Source organism: Carettochelys insculpta, chromosome 1, assembly GCF_033958435.1.
Source record: "Carettochelys insculpta isolate YL-2023 chromosome 1, ASM3395843v1, whole genome shotgun sequence".
Lineage (NCBI taxonomy): Eukaryota > Metazoa > Chordata > Testudines > Carettochelyidae > Carettochelys > Carettochelys insculpta.
Window position 1 is genome coordinate 24,031,127 of NC_134137.1, and position 22,306 is coordinate 24,053,432.

At 45.0% G+C, this 22,306-nt stretch overlaps 1 protein-coding gene across 1 annotated transcript in view; it reads left to right on the forward strand.

The window, feature by feature from the left end:
* Nucleotides 1-7,933: 7,933 nt before the first annotated feature.
* Nucleotides 7,934-22,306, forward strand: part of ANKRD42 (ankyrin repeat domain 42) — a 28,545-nt gene continuing 14,172 nt past the window's right edge. Inside the window, exons 1-7 of the mRNA XM_074983500.1 lie at nt 7,934-7,973; nt 9,994-10,157; nt 13,700-13,807; nt 14,439-14,558; nt 15,242-15,377; nt 17,147-17,347; nt 21,224-21,349. Of these exons, the coding sequence (XP_074839601.1) occupies nt 7,934-7,973; nt 9,994-10,157; nt 13,700-13,807; nt 14,439-14,558; nt 15,242-15,377; nt 17,147-17,347; nt 21,224-21,349 (895 nt within the window). The remainder of the gene's footprint in view (nt 7,974-9,993; nt 10,158-13,699; nt 13,808-14,438; nt 14,559-15,241; nt 15,378-17,146; nt 17,348-21,223; nt 21,350-22,306) is intronic.

Below are 22,306 nucleotides of genomic sequence, written 5' to 3' on the forward strand. Positions count from 1 at the left end.
TTCGCGCGCTTACGGTAACATGCGCGATCCGGTCCCCGCCAGTTCCTTCTCAACCGCCAACGGCTGCAGACGGAATCCTCTCCAGCTCCAATGCCTGAGACAGATAAGTCTTATTTTTCCTCTTGTTAATAGTTTTTAACAGTTCATAGTTAGCAGTCCTATAGTTATGATAGTTAGTTACTCTGTTGAAAGTTGTTAAAAGTTAAAGATTATCTTAAAACCGCAGCGGCCGCCTCTGGGCGGGCCCGCTGCTTTTGTTTGTTGGCCTTCAAAGGCCAACGGTTATTAACATCACCTAACATACTGTTAAGTGTGCTATTAGCACCTAAGGACTCAGAATTAAGTTTTAACAATGCCATCCCCCGGCTTTAAGAAGTGTGAACCTTGCCGGAGGCCATGCCTGCTTCAGATGGCCATAGCAGATGCATACGGTGCCTTGGGGAGATGCACGTTCCCCAGAAGTGCTCCCATTGTTCCACGTTGACTAATAGAGAAATGAGGCTGAAGATGCTGTTAGTTGACAAAGCACTTCAGCCTGCCTCATCGAAGGCAACGCATGCGGAGGGCTCTTCAGGACCGCACAAGAGGAAGGCTGCCTCTTTGACCTCCTCTGCGCAGAAGAAAAGAAGAGCCTCGCCTACTCGATCCCTGCCCCTTACTGTTGGGAGCGGGACGAGTGTAACAAAGGGCCCGCGAAGAGCCTCGCCTACTCGATCCCTGCCTCTTACTGTTGGGAGCGGGACGAGTGTAGCAAAGGGCCCGCGCATGCTGGCTTCCTCCACTGGTAAAGCCACGGCGCATGCAACCACTCAAGGCCCTGCAGTTACCAGGGAGACGGCACTGACAGCCGTGCGGGCACTAATCAGTTCGGCACCGGCTACTGCGGCACTGATCGAGACTTCCCCAGAGGCACCGAGGACGACAGCACCGGGATCGACGGCACCGGCGACAACGGCACTGGGATCGACGGCACCGGCGACAACGGCACTGACAACAACGGCACCAGGAGCAGTGGAAATCAGCATGACACCTGCTCCGGTACCAAGTTCACCAACAGGACCACCCGAGAGGGTAAAGGCTAAAACGAAGACCAGGCACCGCAGCCCCTCTCCTGAGGTAATTGCACTGCCTCTGTCACCACGATCACCACCGGAGATTCGACGGGCAGCAGCACCTTCAGCCTGCCACAGACGTCCTTCTCCGTTTCTTCGGAGCCCATCACAGGGATCTGCACGCTTTTCTCCAGCATCTAGCAGAGATCCCTATGAGTCTTCTCACAGAGGCTCTCCTCGTACGTCGGTATCATCTCAGAGGTCTCGACATTCCAGGCACCACCCTTACATCCTTGGGTCATGGTCCAGGTCTCCATTGCCGGGCCCCTGTCCCTGTTGCTACAACCGCCATCATTATGCAGGGCGTCATCATAGGAGGTCGACGTCTCACTATGGATCCCCGTCGACCACTCCTCAATGCCACAGTGTTCTGCTTCCACCTGGGGGAACACCACGGGTTCCCCAATCAGAGGCTGGGTCTAACGACATTGAACCCCACCTCGAAATTCCACAAAGGCAATCACATCAATATGGCCAGGATCCAGAGGAATTGAAGGAGAGATACCATAGTGATGCCTCCTCATCCTCGCCAGACGAGGCCGTGGTCCCTGGAGACATTTCTCCCCCAGATGACCTGAAACAGTTCCAGGAGCTGTTCAAATGGGTAGCTCAATCCCAAGATATTCAAGTGGCGGAGGTGCAGGAGAAACACCACAGACTCCTTAAAAACCTCAGGCCTCCATCTTCTTCTAAAATTGCTATTCCTCTGGACAATGCAATCATGGAGGCAGCCACTAATATATGGCAGACCCCAGCATCTGCTCCTCCTACCAACAAAAGAGCGGACAAAAAGTACTTCGTCCCTGCGAAAGGTATGGAATTTCTATTTAGTCATCCACAGCCAAACTCGCTAGTGGTTGAATCGTCCCAACACATGTCCAAATCATCCCAGTACAAATCTGGGGGATTGGACAAGGACATAAAGAGGCTGGATCTTCTGGGTAGAAAAGCCTACTCCTCCTCTACTCTGTTGCTCCGCATGGCCAACTATGCCGCTCATTTGTCGAATCACAATTTCGACATTTATTCCAAGCTTACTGCCCTCATGGACTTCCTTCCAGGGGAAAAAAGGCCAATTCTTAAAGCAATTGTGCAAGAGAGCTACGTGGCTTCTCGAGCAGGCGTGCAGATTGCACTGGATGTGGCGGACACAGCGGCCCGTGCCGTGGCCACTGCAGTGGTAATGTGGAGAGAGTCATGGCTTCACACATCCGGCATTCCAAAGGAGTTACAGGTCAAAATTGCAGACCTCCCCTTCGACAAAATAAAATTGTTTGCTGAATCGTCCGACTCAGTCCTACACTCCAGCAAAGATTCCAGAGCGACACGTCGGACTTTGGGGATATATACCCCACCGTTCAGAAGGAAGAAATTTTATCCTCAGCAACGCCGTTATGGTTACCAACAGCAACGTACCCAATTTCAACGGGGGTATGATCAGGGACGTCATCAGCAAACACATTATAAGGGCCCTAGGTGCCGGCCTCAGCAGGGCAGCGCCTCCGCAGGGCAAAGTGCAAGACAGTAAGTTTGACGGACATGTCGAGGGCCGCGAACTCAAGACCGTACCTCAGTGCCAATCTCAGTGCATGTTCTATCACCGACTCAAGCCATTTTACCCACAATGGAAAAGCATCACGTTGGACAAGTGGGTATTGGAGATCGTAAACACGGGATACATGATCCCCTTCCAGTCTTTACCTCCACCAAATCCTCCCACCGCACCCATGCTCAGAGACCCCTCTCACCTACCGGAATTAAGGTGGGAGGTGGACCACCTCCTATTCATAGGGGCGGTGGAGAGAGTACCGGAACAATTTCAAGGCAAAGGGTTCTACTCCAGGTATTTCCTGACGGAGCAGAAGACAGGAGGGTGGAGACCCATTTTGGATCTACGTGCACTGAACCAGTACCTACGCAAACAGCGCTTCAAAATGACTACGATGGCTTCAATAATCACAGCACTTGACCATGGCGATTGGTTTGCAGCCCTCGACTTACAGGATGCGTATTTTCATATCGCAATTCATCCAGCCCACAGGCGTTTTCCTCCGGTTCCTTGTGGGTACGGATCATTTCCAGTACAGAGTCCTCCCATTTGGACTCTCTTCAGCACCCAGAGTCTTCACCAAGACCTTAGTGGTGGTGTCAGCATACCTACACAGACAGGGAGTTTTCATTTTCCCATACCTGGACGATTGCCTGCTAAAGGGAACTTCCCGGGAGGAGGTATTACGGATGATACACATCACCACAAACACATTTACCTCACTGGGCCTCATCATCAATTTCTCAAAATCAAAGACCGACCCCACGCAAAATATAGAGTTTATAGGGGCTCCGATAGACTCGGTCACGTCAAGGGTGTATTTACCTGAGGCTCGTTTTCGTGCCATCGAATCTCTCGTACAACTACTAACGTACAGCCCCACTGTTCCAGTTCTCACGTGCTTACAACTGTTGGGGCATATGGCAACCACCACGTTTGTGGTGCAAAATGCCAGGCTGCATATGTGAGGATTGCAGCATTGGTTGGCAACCGTATACAAACCCTCAATCCACACCGTCCACAAGAGGGTGTCACTTACAACAGAGGCACGAAGCTCGCTAACATGGTGGGGAAACCCCAAGAATCTCCTAACAGGGGGTGCCCTTCCGCCAACCGCAAATTACGGTGTTCATTACAACAGATGCCTCCCATATGGGATGGGGGGGCTCACATGGACAACAAAACCACTCAAGGATTATGGTCCCCCACGGAGAAGACACTGCACATAAACACATTAGAGCTCAGGGCAGTGTTCAATGCATGCAGGCATTTTCACAATTATCTGTGCGGAAAAATAGTCGGTGTGAATACCGACAACACCACCACCATGTTTTATATAAACCGATAGGGGGGAGCCAGGTCTCGTAACCTTTGCGCGGAGGTGGTCCAGCTCTGGAACTGGTGCATCGCCAACAATATAACCCTAAAGTCTTCATACCTACCGGGGGTCCACAACGTCAAGGCGGACCAACTCAGCAGACACTTTGCGCCCACTCACAAGTGGCAGATCCATCCAGACCTACTCCACCAAGTGTTCCGCAGATGGGGTTTTCTCCAAATCGACTTGTTCGCTACCCGAGAAAACAAGAAACGTCCCCAGTACTGCTCCAGAGCGGGCATGGGACACGGGTCTTTGGGGGACGCCTTCATGATCCCATGGAAGGGCACTCTACTTTATGCGTTCCCTCCCACGACACTTATACACAAGGTCTTGGAGAAGACCAGAAGGGAGAAAGCACGCATCAACGGCCTTCTTCAAAGGCATCGCGCTGAGAGATATCTGCAGAACGGCGACGTGATCTTCCTATGACACCTTTGCCAAGCACTACGCCATGCACAGGATGCTTGATGAGGATACACGCCTGTCGACAGCAGTCCTTTCACAGGCAAGCTGCGCATAAATCGGGTACCCACCTCCTTTTTCGGGGCGGGGTTACTGCTGGGTAGTCACCTACTGTGGAGCACCCACAGGGACCACTCGAAGAAGAAAGAGAAGTTACTCACCTGTGTAGTAATGATGGTTCTTCGAGATGTGTCCCCGTGGGTACTCCACTATCCACCCGTTCCTCCCCACTTCGGAGCTCTGTTTGTGTGTTTTCAGGGGCGTCCGGAGCGGTTGATCAGGAACTGGCGGGGACCAGATCGCGCACGTGACCGTAAGCGCGCGAAGAGCCGACGCGCATCGGCGCATGCGTGATCCGACAGAGACTGCTGAACATTTTCCGAGCTGCGGCGCCGGGGCGAGCCCAACACCTACTGTGGAGCACCCACGGGGACACATCTCGAAGAACCATCGTTACTACACAGGTGAGTAACTTCTCTTTCCTCACTTGTGTAGTAACAATGGTTCTTCAAGATGTGTCCCCGTGGGAGCTTCACTACCCACCCATTCCTCCCTGCTTTGGAGTTCTGCTTTATATTTTTCAGGAGCACCTGGGAGCAGTTGATAGAGGAACTGGCGTGGACTGGATTGCGCATGTGACTGAAAACACATGAAGGACTGGCGCGCATCGGTGCATGTGCAATCCGATGAGATACAGCTTGGAAATCTCCAATCTGCGATGCCGGGGTGAGCCCAACACCTTCTGTGGAGCACCCACGGGGACACATCTCGAAGAACCATTGTTACTACACAAGCAAATAACGTCTCTTTCCGTGATCAGCTTTTGTTGCTGTAACAAACCAAGTGCTGTACTCCAGTTCTTGTCTGAGAGCCTAGCAAAAGAATATGTTCATATCCATTAATAAGATAGTACCTATGTCTAAAAAGGAGAACTAAGAAAACCCTGGAACTTATAGATTAGTCAGCCTCACTTTGGTATAGGGAACTAATTATTAAACAATCAGTTTATAATGAGCTAAGATTACAAGGACCTGGATTTGTTAAGAACAAATCATTCCAAAACACCTCCATGACTTTCTTTTTCAGGGTTATTAGAGACTGCAAGGAAGTAATAGACAAGCTATATCTTAGTTCCACATGACAGTCTCCTAAGTAAACTTGGAAATGTGGCCTAAACTAAATTACTATAATGTGGTCAGTGCAAGTAGCTGAAAGATCATACTCAGAAGATAGTTACCATTGTCTGGTGGTCAAAATGAGAGCCTATCTTTTGAGGTTCTACAGGGATTAGTCTGGCCCAGAACTGTTTGATATTTTCATTAATGATTTAGATAATGGAGGGAAAGTATGCTTATAAAATTGCAGATGACACCGAGCACACTGGAACATTGGAACAGTCTTAGAACTCAAATCTCCCCTGACAAATTGGAGAATTGATCTGAAATCAACAAGATTCAGTAATCATACAGCTGTAGAAGGGGATTGTTGCATCCAAGACAATGCTTGTACCCTGAAGGTCAAAACTTGTCATTGTCATTTCAGATTGGGACAATATGCAAGTGTTGGGGCAAGTCCCATCTTCTCTGAACTCCTGATTTATGGGGAGCTCATTATGAAGAAGACAGACCACTCACCCATCTCTATCTCTAAAGATCTTGGTGGGAAGAAGAGTGACTATGAAGACAATCGCCATGTTATCTCAGTGCCCAGAGGAGAGATGAGCTGATGCCATGGAAATCCTCCTGTTTGTATAGGAAGAAGCCAGTAACAGCACAAAGTCTCAGTCTCTTGGGGATGAGAAAGGGCTCATTTTCACATGTGCATCTGCTCATTGAGCCTGACCCTGCCTCCTTCCTCCTCAGCATATCAACTTCAGGATTGGATCCAGAGTGTCCCAGAAGTGAGCCAGGGCCATAAGGCACAGCACATTCCCCATCACCTTCATTGATTTTGAAATAAGTGACCTTTAACCCCAGCTTCCTGACTGTAGGTATAAAGGGACTGGCTCAGACAGACTGCAAGACCTGCTGCAGTGCATGGGCTGGAGTTTAAGAGTGTTTCTCTCAGGGAGGCAGAGACAGAGCAGGGTGGTTTGAGTCAAGTTCTTTTCCTGCTTTTGTGCTGAGCCTGTGCTTTATGGAAACCTCCCAACAGATATTTCTCTTTAGGGAGACCCATATCCATCCCTACAATTCCTCCCTTCAAAGACACCCTGACAGACACACCACTTTCAAAAAACACTGACACTGGCCTCCTTCCCCACTCACAGAAAGAATCCTAAGGCCTATGCCGCTCAGAAACCTCCTGACACTGTCCTCCTTCCTTTCTCTCCTGACTCCTGTTTCTACACCCCTCACACACCCTGTCCTTCCCACCCCCTGCAGACCCCAGTGCCTACAGGCTTCATAGACAAGCTGACACTGCCCTTCCCCTCACAGGCCCCTGGTACCTACATCCCTCACCCACATCCCTGGTACTGACATTCTTCATACACACCCTGACCCTGCTCTCCCCACAGACCCCTGGCACCCCTCATAGACCTCCTGACACTTTCCTCCTTCCCTCCTCCTCTGATGCCTGGTATCCACATCCTCACACACCCTGACTGCTTCCCCACAGACCCTTGGTATCTACACCCTTCACACATACCCTGACACTGCCCCCCTCACCTACAGACCCGTGGTACTTATACCCCTCACAGACCTCCTGACAGTGTTTTCATTCCCCCACCCCCGACTCCTGGTTTCTGTACCCCTCACACACCCTGACACTGCCTCCCCACAGACTCCTGGTACTTACACATTTCACACACACCCTGATACTGCCCCCCATCCAGAAACCTGGTACCTACACCCCTCACAGCCATGCTGCCACTGCCCTTCCCCCCCATGCCCCTGCTACCTATACTCCTCACAGCCATGCTGACACTGCCCTTCCCCGCACAGACTCCTAGGTACGGACACCCTCAAACACACCCTGATAGTGCTCCCCCAGACCCCCAGTACAACCCTCACACACATTCTGGCAGTGTCCTTATACCCACCCTGACGCTGCCTTTCCCTTACAGAACCCTGGCACCTACACCCTCACACACACCATGATACTGCCCCCTTCACCCCATGTCCCTACACCCCTCACACAGCACCTGATGTTGCCCCCTGCCCCAACCCTGAGACCAATACTGCCCGCCTCCCCCACCCATGGACAGTCCCCCAGCCCATTCCCTTTCCCATGTGCTATTGGCCGAGACACCACCCCACCCCCACTCCAAACAGTGCAGGGACACCCAGCCCTCCCCTTCCCCCGGCTTCAAGGGGAGGAAGTGATTAACACAGGAAGTATACACTTGTTTCTATAGCAACCCTTCTGCGGCAGGCACAGAGAGGAGGAGGGGGTGAGTGAGGAAGGCGCTGTCCTGGAGGAGCCAATATGCCCACGAACTCAGCTGCTGCTTCTGCCACTCCAGCTGGTGAGCCTGGCTCAGCTTGTGCCCCTTCCCCTTCCCAGCATGTGTGGTGCTGCTCCAGCAAGGGCAGGAGCCAAAGGGTTACTAACGAGGGGGCGGGCAGAGGGTTTGAGGGGTCGAGGGGGAGCTTTCTCTGAATAACCCTTCCTCCCCACTCTGATCTGTGTGGCCTGGAAGCTGTACTCCAGCATCAGGTCATGTCATAGCACAGGCTTGTCGCTACACTCTCATGCGATGGCTTTTGCCTGTAAGAAAAATAGGGTTGTAGCATGGCCCAGGTGTGTCAGAACACCTGGGTTCTGTTCCTGGCTGTACCAATGATCACTCACTGTAAAATGGGTCTAATTTTCGGCTGTTTTGAGGTTCCTAATTAAAGTCTGCAAGTGGTTCAAAGAGTTATGATTGCTGTTATCATAACATCCTTCCTTCTGAGCACTCTGAAATACCCTATTACAGGGTCAGTGTGTAGCTGATTTAATTTTTTTTTTATTAACAAAAACCTGAATGGTCAAAATTGTTTTGTCTTCACAGCATTCAGAATGAACCTATTGCTCATTTTTGAATGTTTTTCTGAAAAATTTACCTCAAGAATGGTAGTAATATTGTCACCCAGTTGTCACCAGAATGGTTATTGATTGTTTACTGACAACTGGGTTTTCTGTTAATTAAAAATTTCTATAACTGCTTTGATAAAGGTTTCAATAAAAATAAAGTCAATAAAATGTGACATATGGGGACAGATAACTAGGAAGTAATACAGACAATTAAAAACATAATAATAGTCATGGTGGGTCAGATCAAAGGCCCATCTAACTCAATATCCTGTCTTCTGACAGTGGCCGATGCCAGGTACTTCAGAAGGAGTGAATAAAACAGACAATCATCAGGTGATCCATCCTCTGTCACTCATTCCCAGATTCTGGCAAACAGAGTCTAAGGATCAAACATCCAAGGAAACTCCACAAGTCAAAGTTCACCATGTTTGCCAGCCCTTTCGTGTGTGTATTACGGAAAGTTTGGATTGTATTAGCGTTGTTATTTTCCTCATTGATCACAGTGGGCCCAATTCTCAGATGATGTAAATCAGTACAGTTCCAATGAAGTTGGGTGGATTGCTATGCTAAAGATACTTATGGCATTGCCTCACAAACAAACAATTCCTCTCTGAAACAAAACCCCAAATCCCCCAAAACCAGCAACCAGAAAATAACTCCCTCCCTTTCTCCTGAGATCTCTCTGGGCTTGACCATCTTGACTACTTCGAAGTGCCTTTACTCCCAAAAATTTTGGAGAGTAAAGGCACTTTGAAATAGCACAGGCACTTTGAAGTGCCCGTGGCTGCTCAGCATGACAGCACTTTGAAGTTCGACACTTCAAAGTTGCAGTGGGGAGAATTAGCCTAATGAAGTGCTGCATAGTCATCTCAGCACTCTATTAGCATTCTCCGATCTCGCTGATTACCATGCCCCTTTCGAAGAAGGGGGCAAGCGTAGACATAGCCAGAATGATTAATAGTGGCCGTGTAACCTAGTAGATTGTGCATTGGACTGTGTTTTATTCCTGGCTTCCCTGTTGGGTGACCTTGGGCTTGTCTCTCTGTCTCTCAGCTTCTCCATCTGTAAAATGGGGATAATAATGCTTACGTCCTTTGGAAAGTGCTTGGAGAGCTGCTACTGATAAACACTATGTAATAACATTATTGGACACAAAATCACTTTTTACAGCAGTCATCATTCTGGTATCAAAATGTACTAAAGGAGAAGATGTTTCAGTAGATTTGACAATGCGATAAGGATTCTTACAGTTATACCATCCACTCCTGCTGCCTTTATTCTGAAAAAGTTAACATTGACTACTACGGATGGGGAGGTTTTTTTGAGTAAAAATCAGTTTAATTTTATTGCTGATCAGCATCTTCAAAATTAATAAATGTTGCCATGTCAGCATCTTCTGATTCATTCCATATTTCATATCTCCACAGTGCAGTTAAAGTGGTTAATGACCCTTTAATATTCTTCAGCAGCTGTCAAGAAGAAGCCAAACTATGCTAACATACAAGAGGCAGTGAAAGCCGGTGATGTAGAACAACTTGCATCAATGGTAAAAAGTGGAGCAAGCATTAATGAGGTGGATTTAGTTCATAAATTTACACCTTTGCACTGGGCAGCACACTCCGGAAGCCTGGAGGTAAAACAGTTTTTTAGATGTGGGGCACAACCAAGTTTTTACAGATCAATGCTTTTCTTCTCAGGGTAGGAGAGACTGAACATAAGATCACAGTCTTGTGCTGGTCTGGCTGAATCAATAATCTATTTCTTTACTGCTCAGTTAAACCATTCAGATTTACTAAAGCAGGAGTTTATCATGATGAATACTCAAATCTGATGTAGAAGTTAATATATTAATATTTTAAAGTTTTCTAGATCTTTATTGTGCCTTACACCTTCCATAAGCATCTTATATGAATTCAGCATGGCAGGATTTCACAGTACATTTCAGAATAACGCAGAGGACACTTTCCCAGTCCTAATATAAACTCCATTTATAGTCTTTCTTACAGACTTATGCCTTCTTTCTTCCCTCAAGCAACTTATTCAGTTCCCATCCCCTCATTTCAGGGAAAGCAGAGGAAAATGTGTAAGATTTGCAGCAACTTCTTAAGGAAATCACATCTGGCCTCTGGCCATCTAGATGAAAAGTGAATTAAAGTGCCATTGATTCCATCTGTAAACTGTATCACTTGCCTAGTTTTCTCTTATTGATGGAATGATAGTTTGAGTACATCAGGTGACTGGAGAAGGACTTGACAGCACCGTAACCATTTAGGGTGTTACAGGTCAAAATCAACATCTTAAATATTTACCTGTAAATCAGTTGACAACCTCTGCAACAGTGTTGTGACTAAACATTAAACTGCCGCATTCTGAACAAGCCTCTGTGTCATGGTTGTACCCCCATGCGGAAAGCACTGTAGGAATCTGAACCTGAAGTGACAAACTCTTGCAAGATCCATATGCCAAAGGAAACTTTGTGCTAAATATAAGTAGTAAGAAGTACACTGCTTCTTTCCAGAGTCCAGAAACCGCTAGGGAACTAACAAGGCCCCAGGTTGTGCTTTTTGAAAGTAACTGTGGGCATACCCCATCAGTCTGGGATGTTCCTATAACTTCTGCCATTTTTCCGTGATTCCCTAATGCTGTAAGTCAGTTTGTAGTTGTGTTTGGCTTGAGTCTCATCCAGTTAACCTTCGACAGTGCCCAAGTTACAGAGACAACAGGGGAACAAGAGACACATCTCAATTTTAATTGTTGCTGGAGATAAATTTGAGTTTAATTCGCTTAGCTCGATATTCCACATGACTGTCTTCACTGTAAATACCATTAGATAGATTTAGGGTGTGCTAATCTCAAGATTACAAAATCACAGCTACCTGATGTGTAAGTGTCAAACTCAAATTCAGAAGTTCGATTAAAGGCCAGTGTGGAAATACTGTGTCTTAAAATCAAATTTATTAGCCTTCAGAGGTGTCCTGTATGTAACTCACAATGCACCTGTCAGTGCTCTGCTCTGGATGCTGCTCTCCAGTAACAGGAAGACCGTGAATTTCCAAGCAGGAGCAGCAAGCTTTTGGCTGTGGGCTGTTAGTATGAGAACCTGAGACATGTCTGTCTTTGTTTGTTATTAGCGCTGTGAGCGCATCTGCCCATTCAAATAGCCCCGCAGGGAGTTCATGGTTCTGTCTGTACACTTATTTTTTTCTAAACTGCTTGGTGGTAGCCACTGCCCTGCCGTACCTTGTGTCAACAAGGCTGTGGCAGGGGTGGAGGTTGTGCTTGCATACCACCCCAAGAATCTTCTTCCCAGCAGTTTACATTTGTATGCAAACCCCGTTCCCTTCCCCACAGGTGCCACACAGTCTGGGTCTTACCCCTATGTTCACACTGGGGCTTGCTGCTTCCGGCGGGGGCTGGGGGAAGTCTCCCTCAACAGCTAAGATATTGGGGGTTTTGCTGCTGCTGTGGGGAAGTCTCCCCCAGTGGCTAAGATATTCAGGGATGACTACCTCAACTGGGCCCCGACTGACCCCCACCCCCTGCCCATACTGGGGCTTGCTGCCACCGCAGGGGAAGTCTCCCCTACCAGCTTAAGATACATGAATGCTTGCTGCCACTGGGGGGGATGTCTCCCCTGCCGGCTAAGGAAAGCGCTTGCTGCCACTAGGAGGGAAGTTTCCCCTGATGGTTAAGATACTGGGCGTTTTGTGCTAACACTCAGGGAGGCTAGGGGAGGACAGCTTCAACTGGCCCCATACTGAACCCCGCCTCCCATACTGCCTACTGAACCCCGTCTCCCATACTGGGACTTGCTGCTGCTGGGGGGAAGTCTCCCCTGGTGGCTTAGATTAACGGGGGCTTGCTGCCAACGGGGTGATGTCTCATGTGCTGGGGAGGCTGACTCCCCGTGAAGGGATCATGTCAATTGGGCCCTCGGTGCTTTTTTCCTAGACTTTTCTATCCTCATTCTTCTCACTTTAAAAAACATTCTGGGCCCTTGTATTATTTTCAGGGATCACATACAATGATGGTAGCTGGGATACTCAGTGGATGGCCAGTTGAGAACACAGTCATTGCATGGAAGCCTTATAGTGCACTGAAAAGCCAAAGACTCTTCCCAATACCAGCATAATGAATGGGGAAACCAAAAATTCTTTCTTCCTAGACTTTTCTATCCTCTTTCTTCTCACTTTAAAACACAGTCCGGACCCCTGTATTATTTGCAGGGCTCACATGCAATGATGGCAAGTGGGACACTAAGTGGATGGCCAGTTGAGAATACAGTTGCTGCACCCGTGTTGGCACTGTAATGTGGGGGAAAACCAAAAATTCTTTTTTCCTAGACTTTTCTATCCTGTTCTTTCCAGGGATCAGCATATTTTCAGGGCTCGGGAGGGGAATAAGGAAAGTGCAATGTGGGAAGATGATGTCAAGACCAGCAAGCATACCCAGAATGCTATAGGGATGAGGGAACTATGGGATAGCTTCCCACAATGCACTACTGCAAGAGTCAATGTTAGCCAGTTTGAGTGTGGCAGCAATGACTTGACTTTGTGAGGTGCACGTGGGAAGTGAGGATGGTCAAATTCGAACTTATAAATTCCAGAATTAGAAAATCGATATCAATAAATTCAGATTTATCTAGTAGTATAGCTGTAACCTTGGTCCTGGGGGAGATAGGAAGAGAGAAAGGGTGCCACAAGTCCAGGGACCTCCCAAAAATATAGGGAGACAAAGGGTTGACTTTGTTCACTGTTTGCAACAAACATAATCAGAATTCTAGAGAAGGATATTTTGTGCCTATTTGTCCAATTTTTAGATGTATCCTTCCACACCATGGGGAAAGACTCATTATGCAAATAGCCCAGTCTATTACATCTTAAATCTTTGAAATTGAAATTACATAAGCCATATTGTATGATCAGTAAGGCATGCTTGGGTCAACATTAGTGGGCTATTGGCACATTTCTTGGATGGATGAAAGAATGAAGCTTAAGTGTCTTAATGCAGCAACACGTTACTGATGCATGTTCTGTTGTAGTTTATTTTAACAATGGAGTATTCTGATAATTCTTTGAAATGTCATCAGATAGTTTGCAGCGAATTCCCCATTAGAATTGTATATTAGATCCATGATAATAAAATGAATGTGAATCTCTTTGTTTTGATTGATAGTGTCTTCACTGGCTGCTCTGGCATGGGGCTGATATAACAGCTTTAGCTATAAGAGACTGGACAGCAGCTCACCTTGCTGCTATCAGAGGCCATGATGCTTGTATGCAGGTATGCGTAAGTATTTACATGAAAAGTAGATACAGCAGAACCTTCACCCATTGTGGAACTGTGACAGCTCACATCATCTGAGAATCTACTCCAGTGTCTCAAAGAGAAGTTGTGATAAGAATCATACTGTACACGATAGGGGGTTTTCAAAACCATATAGCAGGATATTTAGAGGTAAACTGGGCATATGTATTTTTGGATGGCTTTGGAAACGTCAGCTAGATATTCAGAATTAGAAATGGGCCTGATTATAAATAACAAACAAAATAGATTTATATATAAATTATTATTAATATAATAACAATAATAATTCTCTCTATTTTTATATAGTGACAGTGCTTAGGAGCCTTAGTCATGGACCAAGATCCCATTGTGCTAGGTGCTGTATAAACCCAGACTGCAAAGATGGTCACTACCCCAAAGAATTTATGATCTAAGTGCAAGGCAAGAGACAAGAGACAGACACAATACAAAGAGTCAGGGGACCACAATATACTGCATGAATTGCTATGCTAAAAGACAACATCCATGAATGTATTTAATATATCCTTCTGACAGGATAAAGTAATCCTCCCAAGCAACATTTGCCCTTTAATTTTGTAAACTGAATTTCTGGTTTGTATTTATGTAGGCTCTTGTAATAAATGGAATAAACCTAACAGCTGAGGATGACCGAGGGTGCACTCCGTCACACCTAGCTGCAGCCCATGGACAATCATACACTTTACAAACCATTCTACGGACTGGAATGGTGAGGAGATTTTATCTTCGTTCTGAGGAGAACTTTTTTTTTTTTGAGACTTGTTATATCTGCATGATATCATTACAACTCTCTACAGTAGGACCAAATTATCATATAGTTTTACAAACAAAAAGTTCCACTGAGTTGGTGGGACTTAGATCTGTGGGATTTAATCTGTAATATAGTTATTGCCTGTTTGCGATTTGTGAGAGAATATTTAGTTTGAACTACAGATATTTATTGTGGGGTATATATGGAAAATGACCCAAGAATGTAGAGAGAATTAATATCTTGGAAAAGCAGAACATTTCCTTAGATGTTAGGACTTTTTAAATGGAGACCAAAATGTTTCATTATCATAATCTCTTTCACTCATTGGTACCTTTTAGCTTTAAAAGAATTATATCTAGCATATTGTGAGCAGCACCATGGCCAGATTATGTCAAAAATAATCTACACATATTATGTGTGCGTTTTAGTATGTTAAATAAAACAAACAATTAGGGGAAAATATATTTTCATTTATCCATAGCGTTTTTATTTAACTCAAAATTTATATAGGTTTTCATAACTGTTTCTGTTACCTACTTTGAGTACTTGACTTCTGTCTACAAATGTAACCATTGATATACATGTTGTTTCCTCTGAAACATAAAGCAACTAAATAAATGTACTTGCTACTTTCATTTTAGGATGCAAATGTTTCAGATAAGAATGACTGGAAGCCAGTTCATTATGCTGCTTTTCATGGTCGCTTGGGTTGTTTGCAGCTTCTTGTTAGATGGGGAGCTAATATAAATGAAGTGGATAACAATGGAAATCTTCCAGGTACCTTAAAGGGGAAAAAAAGTCTACAGCTCTATCCTTTGGCTTTTAGTTGCTTTGTTATGTGACTATTTAGGAAATGACAAGTTAATAATATACACTAGCTATATTTGCCAATAGATTTCACACAGTTGCCACAGTTATCTTCTAATGGTTGAGGAAATTTGTTATATTATGAAATACCGATGCATGGTAACTGTTAGCTAATGCTGGCTTGTTTTAATGGCGACCAGTGGTGAGTTTCAGTAAACACATTCCATGGCACTTTCCCATTCATTTAGCCCAAGTTGCAACTCTTGAGCCTAATTCTGAATCTTGTGGCACTATAATAAGTCTAGAGTACCCCAGTGACTTTAATGGAGTTATTTATTTCAGCTTTACATTTAACTGAAATGAGATTCTGACCCATCTGCTTTTCTCCAGTTTTGTCTCTTCCCCATCCTTGCTCTTCATCCAAGTCCCATTCTCAGTGCCTATAAAGTTTAACTCTCTATTTCTCAGGTATCTCATCCCAGTGCTAATTTCCTTGCCAAGTCCTAGGGCTTGTCCAGACAAATGACTAACGCATAGCATGTTGGGACATAAATCTACATGGCTCTAGCATGCTGCATTATAACTGCCATATGCACGCTGCTGCTGCACACTAAAAATTCCCTAGTTCACTATGATCTACTCTGCTTTGAAACAGGAGTAGGTCAAAGTGCATTAGGAGCTTTTAATACGTGGCACCAGATAGTGTCTGACAGGCAAGTGTGAGGTGGGTTTACACTCCATCTTGCCACATGGTGGTCATCTAGAAAAGCTCCTAGTCTTGCCCCTTCAGAATTCCTGCCAGGGGATCCCCAACAGTCAAAGATGCTCAGGATTCACACTGGTGTTGATTCAAAGGATGGCATCCTCGACAGCACATAGTCCCATTGGCTGAAGTAACCTGTCTGATCACTCACATGCTCCAACCCATGCAGAGGGAAGGATGGCAGGATCTTCTCAGCAGTAGACCCCCCATTTCTGTCCGTTTCTAGCCAGCCCCCTTTTGCCTCCTGTGGACTGCAGTGGACAGGGAGTAAGCACCTTTAGTCCAACCTCTTGAAATCCTGTCCCCATTTCTGGTGCAGTAATACATGCCCCTAGCAGTGGGGATGGGGGAGGGATGTGGATTTTAATGGTATTAGCAAATACCATATCTGAACTAAAATAACTATGAACTGTGCTCCGGATGCCATGTAACTCATGCTAAGTTCCTTTATATGGAGGAATGGTCAGAAACAAGATGTATGTTCTGTTAAGCAATGTTATATATGAATTGCTTCTAGGTGCCACTTGGACAAAACAGTTTATATTACTATGATCTAATGCTATTTGTACTCTTGGATTGAATATCATCCAGTGTTATTTTTTATGTTTGGTATAAAATGTTGTATTTTGAAAAAAATAGATATGCGATTAGAGTAATCGTTTGGTTTTTTTAAATGATTGTATTATGTATGTAAAATTAAATAAGTGGAATTAAGCTCACACTTTGGAGCAGGTTTAAAGCTGCTGAGAAAATGATCTCTGGACTGTGAGATAGTAATCCTCACATTTATGTATGGTCCTGTTTTGTCATTGACTAATAAAACCTGAATAAGTTTTGATAGCTGACATCTAATCAATAGTGCAAATCTGACCTTAACATTAGTCTTTGAACAGTAATAACTTGGCTAAATGGCTCTTCATTTGGCAGGTGACAATGCTCAGGTTTAATATTGCCATATTCTTCCTGTGTGCCGCAGCTCATCTGGCAGCAATGGAGGGGCACCTGCATTGTTTTAAGTTCTTGGTTAGTAAAATGGCCAGTGTGTCTCACACCTTCAAAGCCAGAAATGACCATGGGGAGACTCCAAAGGACTTGGCCCAGAGGTTCTATAAGGATAATATTGTGCAGTACATCAGCAGTGTGGAACAGGAGAGCGATCATCCAGAAGAAGAGGAAAGTGAGTGGGAGCCTGAAAAGATTTGGAGGTGCTAGCTTTTAAACCAGAAAATGTCACAATGCAATAATAACCCAGTAGAAATGATTGATGCAAATGATCTGAATAGCAGGTGATTCTGACTTTCAAATTGCACAGTGTGGATAAACTATGTGAGAAACAGCTGAAGCTTCCAATAGTTGTTATCCTTATTGCTATTTAAAGGCCTAAATTTCCAGTTGTGATCTTACATAGAAGGGGCAGCGTCAGACTAGACTTTAGTAAACCATTTGATACAGTCTCACATTACCTTCTGATAAATAAACTACAGAAATACAAGCTAGATTGGGCTACTACAAGGTGGGTGCATAGCTGGTTGGATAACCATTCCCAGAGAGTAGTTATCAAAGGTTCCTACTCATGCTGGAAGGACGTAACAAATGTGATCCACTGGGATCAGTTCTGTTCAATATTTTCATCAATGATTTAGATAATGGCATAGAGATTACGCTTATAAAGTTTGTGGATGATATCAAGATGGGAGAGGTTGAAAGTGCTTTGGAGGATAAGACTATAATTCAAAATGATCTAGACAAACTGGAGAAATGGTTTGAAATAAATAGGATATAATTCAATAAGGCCAAATGCAAAATAATCTACTTAGGAAGGAGCAATCGGTTTCACACATACAAAATTGGAAATGACTGTCTAGGAAGGAGTACTACCAAAAGGGATCTAGGGATCATAGTGTACTACAACCTAAATATGAGTCAACAGTGTGACACTGTTGCTGATTAGGCCTCTACTGGAATATTTTGTCCAGTTCTTAGTGTCACATTTCAGAAAAGATGTGGAGAAACTTGAGACGGTCCAGAGAAGAGCAACAAAAATGATTAAAGGTTTAGAAAACATGACATATGAGGGAAGACTGAAAGAATTGGATTTGTTTATTCTGGAAGAGAGAAGACTGGAAGGGGACATAATAGCTTTCAGGTACCTAATAGGTTATTACAAGGAGGGTGAGAAATTATTCTTCTTAACCACTGATGATAGGACAAGAAGCAATGGGGAATTAAGTTGGACATCAGGGAAAGCTTCCTGACAGGGTGTTCAAGAACTGGAATAAATTGCTTAGGGAGACTGTAGAAGCTCCATCACTGGAGATTTTTAAATAGTGACAGAGAGATAGCCGGGTTAGTCTGTATTCTATGAAAACAAAAAAGCAGTCATGTAGCACTTTAAAGACTAATAAATTATTTTGTTGGTCTTTAAAGTGCTATATGATTGCTTTTTCGTTTTGGAGCTTTTTAAGAGCAGATTAGATAAACACTTGTCAGCGATGGTATAGATGGTGCTTGGTCCTGCCCTGGCTGCAGGAGATGAGACTGTGTTAGCCGGTGGCCAGGTAATGTGCAGTGAGGTACTCCCCTGGGTCCTAAACAACCCAGTTTTTTACTGTTAGAGCAGGCAGCTCCTAGCACACTCACCCACGGCCAGGCTGTAGTAACCAAACGGTTAAAGTTCTTTTGTTGTGCCGGCTGTGTTGCAGTGACAAAAGGGTTAACAAAATGGTTAGGCTCAGAGCTTAACTAGTTACAAGTTTATTTAAGCTACAGTTATAAGCGTGCGGTTACAAAAGGCTATTGTTTACTTCTTATATGCTAGCAAAGTACAGGTGTTAACAAGTTACATTACAATGCAATACAAAGATATCTGTTACCAGTTACAGAGCTCTAATTCTTTAGCTGTGCACAAAAAGTCAGAGACCTAGCATGGGTGTATCTTACCCTCTCTGCGTCTCTCGATACCAGCGTAGCCAAGCCGGATCGGTCACTCAATTCTGTGGAAAGACGAATACGAGGTTGGGCGTCCCCAGTAGTGGACCTCGGGAGGCAATCACCTGACCCGACCAGCAGGAAGTTGGTGGAGATGCACTCAAAGTTAGAGTTCTGCTGGACCCATCTTTTATACCCCTTTTGGGTTATGTATTCTCTTTCTTATCTATGGTGCCAGATCATACTGGTCTGTCTTTGTGACGCCAGTTTGTTACAAGGGCATTTCTTACTTGGTTTGCACTTGTAAGACAAGAGATAAGCAATTTAGGAGTACAGGACATTCTTTTGTGCGGGCGGGGCACGTCCCCTTCTGGGTGATTGTGTGTGTGCATCATATTGATCAATGCCAGCTGGGGTGATTTCTGAGGGTCCCCCCCCTCTCATGTTGACAGTCTGGGCTGTTAGCCTTCTAGCTGTACTTTCTGCTTCTCAGGGTCATGATAAGCTAGCATATCTGGGCCTCAATGAGGGCATCAAAGACTGTGCTGTCAGCAGCCATTTCCGTGCCCTGTGTGCTCCTCAGTGGGGGGGGCAACGAGCAAGCTGGCTTGTAAGGGGGAGACTTTGTCTGGCTACAGACTGGATGACCTTTCGAGGGTCCGTCCAGTTCTAGTATTCTATGATTTGAAATGTGTCATGTATATGTTTCTGGTGTTCTCTTAATAAAAACAAAACAGCAACACTGTCCTATATAGTAATTTTGTTTTACTTATACAGAGCTGATCATGTTCCTCTTAGAATCTGACACATATTCCAAAATCCACAAATGTCCAGGAAGTTACATATTTAGGACCAGATTTTGATACCTTATTCTGGCAATAGTCCCATCGAAATCAATAGGAATATTTGTTAAGTAAGGTATTATTCAAGAGAAAGGCTAGCAGAAGCTGGTCTATTATGATTTTTCTCAGAGGCAGACTCGCTTGATTTTTGAAGTACCCATTCCATATCTGTTAGTCTTTTCTTTGTCTGCATCTACAAGAAAAGTAAAATGTTGTACAATAAACCCTTGCTTTTATGGACCCTGATTTAGTGTACTTCAGGAACAGTGGATGTCCAGGGATAGCTCAGTGGTTTCAGCATTAGCGTGCTAAATTCAGGCTTGTGAGCTCAGTCCTTGAGGAGGGATTGGGGCAAATAGATGTCAGGGCTGATGCTTGGTCCTGCTAAGAGGGCAGGGGACAGGACTAGATGATCTCCTGAGGTACTGTCCAGCTCTAGGAGATGTGTATCTTAGCAGACCCCTGTTGTTCCTGAAGCCCACTTAATTGAGGCTATTAAATTCTACTCCCTCACCCCCCCCAAAAAAAGTAAAGGATTTACTAGCCACTGGAGTTGCTGCTGACTGGACAGGTGCTGCTGCAGAAGCAGCCATGTGCTCCTCCCACCAGCAGCGGGGTGTATATGTGGGTAGAGGACACTTGCATATGCCACACTACTAGTGAGAGGAGTGTGTGGCAGCTGCTGTAGCCATGCAGAGGGCTCTGGAAGCTCTAGCTGTGCAGCGTGGGGGCTGCTCCAGCAGCACTGGGGTCCAGCTCCTCCAGCAGTGGGTGAGTAATGGGCATTTTTTGGGGGGGGGCACTGGGGCTGGGGTAGCCTGGCAGTGCTGGGTCTCAATAAACCATCTGATTTAACAGATGTTTAGGTTTAACAGACACCTCTTCTTCCCTATTAGTCCGTTAAATTGACGGTTTACTGTATATCTTATTTAGGACCATTGACTTGAAAATAAGGAGAGAGCTTCAGTTTTCAGCATTACTAATCTACTATATTTCAACAAAAGGCCTATTTATTACTACAGAAATATGAAGTGAAACTTCTTGCTGTAGAGCTATCAGATGCCTTAGACGTGCTTAGTGAAGCTGTGATGATAGTACTATGTCCTGGCGCCAGGTTTCAACCAATTAAGGGTGCATTAATCTCACTAGCAAGTATGAAATGTCTGTGTTTAAATTATTATTTAGAGAGAGACACTATGAAGGGTGAGATAAGAATAATTCATTTGCCTGCTTTATTAGAATTACTGGCATTTGCTTGAAATCATGGGTGTTCTGTTTTTCAGATTTAGCATTTCCAGCCCATGTTGCTGCCTTCAAAGGGGACTTGGTAACACTTAGAAGACTAGTGGAAAGTGGAGTCATCAATATTAATGAGCGGGATGATAAGGGATACACTCTAATGCACAAAGGTCAGTAATTAGGAACAGTGTTGTACCTCATTACTGTTTGTTATTGACTCGTTCACTTATTTAAGTTGCTGCTCGTCAGGTAAGCTTCATGAAATACAGCATCCCAATGGTGGTCATCTGTTGTACATGTCACAAGTTGATGCCTAACTTGTTACTGCTGCATCACTGAGGGTAGGAAAATGTTCCACTGCACCCTCCGATCTTCTAATTGTGCATTCTCTTACCATTTTTGACTGTCTGCCTTGCTGCCCTGCAGTCATGCTGTGAAGTCTGAACTAAGCCAAATTTCTGCATTATGGCAGCCATTCCAGTCAGCAGCCTGTTAAACTCAGCCCAGAACCAGCTTGCCAGGTTGCAAACAGATAGATGTAAATGTGCTTTATCTGGGTACAATATAGACTATTTGAGTAGCTGTGTCACCCTTGCATGCAACCTGGCATGCCTTACAATGCCTTGATTAGGGAGTTCCTACATGGGTTGCAAGCCATACCCTGTGTGTGTGTTACTGGTGTGTTACTGAAGCTTGCCCGGCACACGTCAGCTGCACTCTGGCTCTCACCAGCCTTGTTTTTACCACAGAGTGACCCCAACACACTCTGTCTTAGATTTGTGCCCAGAAATGCCTGTCTGTACTGCTCGGCCCTCTTCTAGACAATACAAGTTTATATAAAGTAAGTTATTTCTTTAATAGAAATAATATGCATTCAATGTGCCACCCCAAACAGGGTTTCCTAAAAACTTCATTTTAAACACACTGGAGTGGAAGAAACAACAAAAGGAGTTTATTAACTACAACAAGAGAAGTTTTAATTGCATACAATAATGAGACATAAAAGTGAGAAATGAGGATCAGCCCATAATACTTATTGTACACCAAGAGGAAATGAAACTAAAAACAGGTTTATACTTCCGGGTAGCATTTGGCTCATTATGAATTGGAATTTCCATCATGGGTTC